This window comes from Taudactylus pleione, unplaced genomic scaffold (assembly GCF_031769625.1).
Source record: "Taudactylus pleione unplaced genomic scaffold, aTauple2 ptg000170l, whole genome shotgun sequence".
NCBI lineage: Eukaryota > Metazoa > Chordata > Amphibia > Anura > Myobatrachidae > Taudactylus > Taudactylus pleione.
Window position 1 is genome coordinate 6,622,549 of NW_028284572.1, and position 9,144 is coordinate 6,631,692.

A 9,144-nucleotide genomic window follows, 5' to 3' on the forward strand; every position below is an offset into this window, starting at 1 on the left:
ACAACGAGCGAAGGACTTTCCTTCGCTCGTCGCGTCTGGCGCATGCGCACGACGGAGCTCCCTCCGTCGTGCGCATGCTCAGTGCAGACCATCGACCCACTTGCGAGCGGACAGCCGCTTTAGAGTGGGTCTGAATCAGGGCCTAAGTCACTTGTGATCAACATGGATGTCCTTAAAACTTGAACTGTTAGGGTGCCTTGAGCACCAAGTGTGGGAACCTCTGGCTTAGGCACTATGGTGAAGGTTAGGCACTAGGGGGAGAATTAGCTTAAAATTACCAAACAAAATAAAAAAAATATATAAATATGTTGACCACTTATGTGTCGATCATTTGAACCTGTCAACCTTCCCTAACAACCTTTCGCACTGTTGACCTTTTGTCAGTCGACCTTTTGTACCTGTCGATCTTTTGCCCCTGTCGACCTATAGCATCACGATCATCTGGAGTCGAGCTATTGACAGTCAACCTTTTTATTGTCGATCCATCAGAAACAGGCTTCCCTTCCCCGTACACATGACTCTGATCCGCAGAAAGCCTTACATACACACCCACAGCACTCCCATGATACTCCCACACTCCATACTCCGTCTGCTTGCATTGTCGCTGCGAGTTACCGCCTTGAGTTTCCCAATTTCACAGAAAAGACAGATCTAGCCGTGTTCTGTGCAACTTAGAATAGGAGGGACATATGCAACTCGCCATTTGCGTCCGTGCAGAGATCCGTCCGACTCCATCCCCAGAGTGCACATTTATCAACTTCTATTTGAGCCATTTGGAGTTCAATTTAATTAAGAGCGTGGTTTCATGAAACTCACATACATCTTGTGAACCCAGGAAATGTAGAACCAATTAGAAATTACAATTTGCGGTAGTCATGGCGAGGGTAAGCAAATTTTCTATAAACTGCAACCTGGGAGAAGAGCATGAAACAGTGAGGAAACCATACTGGACCCCAAAAAAGTGACAACTTAGCAGGACCATATAAAGGCCTTTTTCAGTGTTTTAATACAAGTTTGTAAAAAGTTTAAATAAATACTTTTACCTCACATCTGCAAGTTCAACAACCCCTCTCCCATCAATACATCTCCATATACCTGTTCTACATCAGTTAAACCTCCACATACCTGTCCCACATCATTTACACCTCTACATACCTGTCCCCACATCATTTACACCTCCACATACCTTTCCCACATAATTTTTACCTCCACATACCTGTCCCACATCATTTACAGCTCCACATACCTGTCCTACATCATTTACTCCTCCACATACCTGTCCCACATCATTTACATCTCCACATACCTCTCCTACATCATTTACATCTCCACATACCTGTCCCACATAATTTTTACCTCCACATACCTGTACTACATAATTTACAGCTCCACATACCTGTCCTACATCATTTACTCCTCCACATACCTGTCCCACATCATTTACATCTCCACATACCTCTCCTACATCATTTACATCTCCACATACCTGTCCCACATAATTTTTACCTCCACATACCTGTACTACATAATTTACATCTCCACATACCTGTTCCACATAATTTTTACCTCCACATACCTGTACTACATAATTTACACCTCCACATACCTGTCCTACATCATTTACACCTCCACATACCTATCCTACATCATTTATACCTCCACATACCTGTCCCACATCATTTACAGCTCCACATACCTGTCCTACATCATTTACTCCTCCATATACCTGTCCCACATCATTTACATCTCCACATACCTGTCCCACATAATTTAAACCTCCACATACCTGTCCTACATCATTTACACCATTTACACCTCCACATACCTGTCCTACATCATTTACACCTCCACATACCTGTCCTACATCATTTACACCTCCACATACCTGTCCTACATCATTTACTCCTCCACATACCTGTTCTACATCATTTTCTCCTCCACATACCTGTCCCACATAATTTACATCTCCACATACCTGTCCCACATCATTTACATCTCCACATACCTGTTCCACATCATTTTTACCTCCACATACCTGTCCCACATCATTTACATCTCCACATACCTGTTCCACATCATTTTTACCTCCACATACGTGTCCCACATCATTTACACCTCCACATACCTGTCCCATATCATTTACACCTCCACATACATATCCAACATCAGTTACACCTCCACATACCTGTCCCACGTCATTTACACCTCCACATACCTGTTCCACATCATGTAACCAATTATTGAGCTGTTTAGAGAAATTCTACTGAAAGCTTACATGTCTTTATTGGCCAAATTATGCTATTTAAGACTCTCCAAGTGTGTGATTATTTATTGGATGGGGTGTACCAGAGGTTCTAAAGTGTGGACCTTGTTTAGTAAGGATCGCTATTGCGATCGCAACTGCGAAAATATGCAAATGAGTGCAATCACAATGTCGTCGCAGCCAAACATACGGATGCCCACTTTACCTTACACGCATCCGGAATACTTAACAAAATAGCAACACCATCGGTAACATCGAGTACCATCGGAGCCTCACACACACTTGCACAAGGTCTGACCTTACTCAGGAATTGCTAACCTCAGCGCACGCAGTGAAAGCCCATGCTGCATATGGCATCACAGTGGCTAATTTATGCATGCCCCTGTAACGGTGTTCAAACGCACTGACATGCCTGCGTTTCCCATATCCCCCCCCTCACCACTCCCAAACGGTCACTTCCTGTTAATCACTCTGCAATGGGTCTGCATAGTCGCAATCCCGATTGCACTTAGACTGTTCGCACACGCTCGGCCGATTGTATGCGTAATTGCAGTTGTGATCGGTAATGAATAAGACATTTTTATCATAAAATACAGATTTTCCCTACCTTTTCACCTGCTCAGAGGATTGCGCACAAAATAACGCAAATTTCCTCTGAAAAATCAATGCAATTTTTGAATTGCATTGCAACTGTAATTCACGGGGCCCAACTAGTACCTAATTGAATTGTGTCCTAATCCAGTGGTTCCCAAACTGTGTGCCGTGGCACCCTGGTGCCCCAGGACACTTGCAGGGGTGCTTCCGGTTGGTGGTCCAGCACCAAATCAAATTATTTATGGTCAATGTAATGTAAATATGTGAACAAACAGAAGTGCAAACCTGTCCACACAACATAACTGACCCTAAGGATGACAGGTCAGCACAATTTACTTCACTTTACTACATTACTACATTTTTTCAGAATTTCTCAATAACAAACGTTTGGCTTAGAGGTGCCGTGAAAACAAAGCTGGTAGTCTGGGGCGCCGTGATTCAAAACAGTTTGGGAACCTCTGCCCTAATCTGTCCAAAGTTTACATCCCAATGAGAGTAACGTTTGGTGGCTTATTCATGATGTTTCTAAACCTGCAGCAGTAGTTTGTGGGCTATACACATTTGTCCACCTGAGAAGTGCAACATTTTAAATGTGATGAGAAATAATCATCAAATTAAAAGCACACATGTCGGAAAAAGAACATTGGCATTCAGTGACAGAATCAGGCAATGACAATTATTCATAAAATGGAGGTAATGTTTAGCTTTAAGGAAACACCACAGGAAAGTATATGATTTACTTTAATCATACAACAATGTGCATGAAAACATTTCCACTCCAGCAGAAATAGACCTAACATCTTTAACTCATACACTAAATGTCATATAAAATGAAACTTCTCACTGTAGGTGAAATCTTCAAGTGGTGTGCATTGACATTATTTGTCTGTGCAGACAAGTTCTTATTGTACAAATTCTCATTTTATAAGCCATAGTGTAATAAATCTGACCAACTAAATAGAATTATAGCTTTTATGCATCATCTCTCTTGAAACAGTCCACATGACAATACTGTATCTGAATACTAACAATCTAGACTGATTACAAAATAAACAAAAAAACAACTTACTTGATGTCTTCCCATACTTCTAGCCCATAGTTCCTTATTACCAGCAGCTCCAAAGCATGGTTGACAAATCCATACTAAAAATAAAGAAAAAGGAAAATTTTGCACATTAAATATAGACCAAAAAACCCCCACAACAATTCAAGAACAATAACAATATCATGTAACAGAGCCTGTACAGTATATTACCTAGTTAAGACTTTAAAGCTAGCCACACATCAAGCATCTCTAGGAGCTTCAAGGGGCAGACTAGATGGACCAAGTGGTTCTTATCTGCAATCAATTTCAATGTTTCTGTTTTCGATCTACCTGGCCAATTCCCGTTCTGCCGATGCCTAGGTCAAGTGATCGGCAAAATCTCAATTTGCTGATTCCAAGCCAAAAATTATCTGAACTGGTGAGTCTGGGATTTTTAACATTTTGTAGTTTGCCGATCCCCCGAGAAATCGCCAATCATTAGTTCGCTGACTGGCGGATCAGATCGGCATCGGGGATTCTGATCATTTTTGGGTCGCAATCGGCGAATCAAGATTGTCTAAGATGTTGAATTTTGCCGATAGAATTCAAAGGTGGGAATGCACTGGAATAACCTGGCGGTTCCCACCATTGAACAGAAATCTCAGGACTATACTGACAAGTACCTTCACTCAGCAGCCGACTTATCATCACCGCTGAATAGCGGAACAACATTCCAGTGTGCATTACACATTAACAACACACGTTAGCCACAGCAGATCCCTTCATCCGGCATATAGCAGAGGCCTCTCCATCCACAGCAGCGTGTCATCCCAGATCCGGACTGTGATCACCGACCTGCAGTGTTATTTGCTACTACGAGTTCATTCAGCCGCTTTCATTAGGAATACAGGTACACTGCAGCATACATGCTCACAACTGTGAGATGTCAGCTGCGTTACCATTATTTTAATTTTACTGTGGTTCTGATATTGGCTGTATTCTGACACTGCACCTTTAACAGCTGATTTACTGTGCACACGGATTGATCTAATATCCACACTAACCTACTGCTGCCGCGTATTAACGGATCACATTTTTTACATTTGAGTTTTCGATCATACAGACTTTATGTTCAACATAGCATATTGACTTTATATACGGATTCACAGTATAGTGCCATTTTCATCCGCCGCTGCTATTGACTAATACACTAATTAAATTGCTGCAGTCAGATGGCCTGCTTTTTTATCACAACAGGGTTTAATATTTTGTGGTAGCCCCTATTGGGTTAAGTCAGCTGTTTGTCCTGTTTTTTTTATATATATGTTATGTGTTAATTTTATGATTTTATTGTTATATGCTACATTGTCATGTCATAGTGTTTTGTTCCCGACGGGGTCATACACACGTTTGTTTGATACTTTTTACCAACATCTCCACTGAAATATTAAATTACTGATTTTTGGATATTCTAGCGGTCCCAGTTTCCTCTTTTTTTCTATGGGGGAAGCTTTTATTGGCTGAGAGGGCAGAGGGCTCGCCTCTCTCAGCCAATGAACGGTCCACCCATAGAGTTCTATGGGAAATACCGCAGCTGAACCCTCATTCGGGAAGTACTATTCTTATAGGACAGTACTGTGTTCGGTGGGTTTGGGTATTTCCTTTTATTATTTTACCAAGACCCTGGATGCCTACATGGATCGATGAGGATCTGAACCAAGGGGTGTGTTTTTTTTTTTTACAGCCATGATTGGGGATTCTACTGGTAAAGGGTACCGAGTAGTGGCAGGGAGTAAAGGTAAGTATTTTGTGTGTGTGTATGTAATAAAAGACTACAATATTGTGTGTGTGTATTGTCTTTATTTTAATATTACTTTTTAACAGGAGGACTACAGATGTCAGCGGGCCCTTAATGCCCAGGCTTGCTTTACTTGTGGTTCTCCAAGTATCTGGTAAGTGGGACAGGCTTGCTGGGACCTGTATTCCCCCCTGTAAAGGATAATATTATTATTTCTAACTTGTACACCATGAACTCCGCACCCACTGCCACCAGGGTTGCGGAGCATAGCCTGGGCTATCCCCACTTCTTGAGGAAGCGCCGGCCTCAGCTGACTGGTGTGGGGTGATGAATGCTTTGGCCCTATGAAGCGCATCCCCCTGCTTTAGCATTACACTCCCGCTACTAAGAGTCTGGTGCTGGTCCTGGAATTACAGGGGAACCCTATGCATTTTAACCATGTATTTCCAGCACCAGGGCTGGTTCAGGAGCCTGGTGCTGGTTGTTGAATATATGGGGGACCCCTACGTCTCCCCCCCCCATATTTTCACAACCAAGACCGGCTCATACAGCTCAGTGCTGGCTGTGCTTTGGAAGGTGGGGGACCACGTCATTTCTTTTTTTTTTTTTAACACTATAATTCACTTTTAACACCGAGAAGCCTGCATGAATGTCACTGATCTGTGCAGGCTTCTGCTAAACTCGCCCCTTGTAATGAATCTCGCATTACAAGTTGCGATTTTTCCCCCATTATGTCCCCAAGCTCCTTAATACACAGGTAGACAATGCTTAGATGTGCATTAGATGTGTTATATGTACTGCACAAGTAATTGAAAAGGAATCTTATACATACCTACTTTATTTATCTGCTCCCCGGGAAGCAGACACTGGTGACTGCTAAGGGGGGCGGAGCCGACTTACTACATCATTAGGCCCCATGTTTTCGCGTCATTTAGTTCCGCACTCTCCATACGGAGCCGCGAGCCACGGAAATTATGCCGTGAATCTCAGCATTTATCTCCCCATCCTGCCCACTTCACTAGGAAGTGGGCGGGATGTGGGAGATGTGGATACTCTTCTTGGGTGCGGGGGGGTTCCCCGACAATTCTGGAGCCTCCCGACACTTGCTGGAGGGCAGGTAAGTATGATTTTATATCTCTTTCAAATAAAATGAACACATAATGTGCTTTTTTCAATTTATCATACAATGTTGTATATTAAAATATTGCTACATCTTGCGGAAATGTAAAAAAGGGAAAAAAGGATCTGAGATCACCTACCTCACTAGGAAAACACAATCTTCCCCTCTAGAACATCATTTGAGTATCTTGTTAGAAACATAAATTCCTGTTTGTGCATTTGACAGCAATGTCCATCCTATATTGGAGCCCTCATTAAGCAGGGGACGCCAACTCCTGTCAACTCCTCCCACTCCCTCAATATGCCAATCCGTTGTTCTCCAGAAAAAAAACGCACAATTGTGTAAAATATAGGCCCATGAGAGCGCAAAATGCTAAATCGCACTGTGGGCAAGCATTTTTTCAATTTTAAATATGTCTGTTATACCTCTTTTATACTAATGCTCCGGGTCTGACCCGGGGGTTGGAACAGGGTTCCAATCCGGTTCAGACCCAGAACTAAGCCCTTTCAGACTGTGGCGCAGACTCAGCCGAGTCGGCGCCGTTCACACCAGGGTCGGGTCTACAGTGCACTTCCGACGTTGCAGTGAATGCTTGGAGATGATTAATTTCCAAGCTCCACTGAAGCCGGCCAATCAGGCGGCATGCGGTACAATCCGGGTCACTGTGACCCGGATTGTGCCATTTACACTTTAGGGTAGCACGGGAATGACCCATGGCCAACCCTGCAAAGTACCCGAGTTGGATCCCCGGGTCCCTGGACACGGGTGGATCCATTAACACCGCCGAAAATCCAGGGTTGATGTGCATCAACCCGGGATTTTTAGGTCGGTGTAAAAGAGGCAGAATAACAATACAAAACAGATTAATTTACCTCACAATAGGTTATTCATTAAAAAATGGGATTTGTGCTGGAAAATATTGAACACACAATAGTGTAATTAATTTAGAATTTTAAATCTTTATGAAAACATTGATTGCTGTGTATCCTTTCTCCTGCAATGTCACCATGACAGTAATCACTGACTGATAACTGACCGCCCAATTCAGAATATACAGCACAGCTGCAATCAAAAAAGCATATGTATATACACTAAGTAATATACACGTACTAGCACTTGTCACTTTATGTGGAGGCTGAACGTGACGCATTTGAACTCACTCCAGGGCCTTCTCCAGAATGATAATTACAGCTAACATCCTGATGTAAATTGTCATTACAACGTCCCCAACTATTCATGTTAACTAAGCAACGTAGCTATTTTCCAACATTTTCATGCATTACTGACATCTCCGGATGCGAGGTATTTATTTGCTTATAATTTGGCAGGAAAATGAGAATAAAAATCTATTTAAAGCAATAGTATTATGACACTTGTAGCATTTCGTGTAGCAATCCGCTTATCTAGCAGAGCATCCAGCATCCATTGTTACTGCAGTTTTATGAGACTAAAAAACACTGTGATGATGTTCTGCAGTGGAAAAACATTCCAACATATGATAAGACAACGGACAGCTGTGCTAGAGCCATGGAAAAAACATGATAATAGTATTAATTATATGAACAAGCATGCAGTATGTAGGAGTGCAGGGGGAAAAACAGAATGCCTTTAAATGATAACAGATCCACCCACATACTGTATATTTTTATTATATCTTCTATAATGCATTGATTCTTTATCAGCTTTGCAGAAATCACAGGCATTACACAGGCACATGAAACATATCACAGGAACACCTCAAGGTTACATCTATTCATAATTATCAATATTAAATATGTTGCCATTAGTCACACAGACTGTAGACTGCCACCTTGTCTTCATAAAATGTTACACTAATCAAAGCACTTACCATTGTGTCAGTGATCTCCCCCTGTGCACTTTCCAAAACAGAAAATGTTACCCAGTGACAGGCTCTGCAGCAGCACTATGTATGTATGCGATGATGAAGGAGTAAGGCAGAAGCAGCAGCAGGGGAGACTAGGGCACAGGGCTCCGCCTCTGGCTGACAGACAGATGCCAGGAGCCAATGGGCGCTCACATAGTGGTGGGGTCTCTGTAACAAGCAGAGCAGACGATACAACAGCACCAGCTCTATAACAATGTGATCTGTGGCTGTGCAGGCAGGGGGAAGCAGGAGCCATCATCCTCACTGTGATGCTCTGGTTGCTGCAGCAACCACACAGTCTGGAGCTAGGGTTGTTACATGAATGCCTGTACTTATAGACAAGGCAGGGGTAATGCAAATCTACCACGTTAGGAGAAGTAAAGTATATCTGGTTGACATTAAAAGCAAATAATGAGGAGGGAAAGTTATACATTTTGCGACCTAGTATGCAGAAGTGAGG

The 9,144-nt window shown here is 42.6% G+C and overlaps 1 protein-coding gene across 2 annotated transcripts in view; it reads right to left on the reverse strand.

Annotated features, from left to right (window-relative positions):
* GUCY1B1 (guanylate cyclase 1 soluble subunit beta 1) overlaps positions 1 to 8,820 on the reverse strand; it is a 97,840-nt gene extending 89,020 nt beyond the window's left edge. The window contains exons 1-2 of one of the 2 annotated variants that reach the window (XM_088475358.1): positions 8,649 to 8,820; positions 3,927 to 4,000 (exon numbers count right to left, since the gene is read on the reverse strand). In XM_088475358.1, coding sequence (XP_088331484.1) covers positions 3,927 to 4,000; positions 8,649 to 8,651 — 77 coding nt within the window. In that variant the 5' untranslated portion in view covers positions 8,652 to 8,820. Of the gene's footprint in view, positions 1 to 3,926; positions 4,001 to 8,648 lie in introns of those variants that run through there. The other variant, XM_088475359.1, reaches the window with a different exon arrangement.
* Between the last annotated feature and the right edge of the window lie 324 nt (positions 8,821 to 9,144).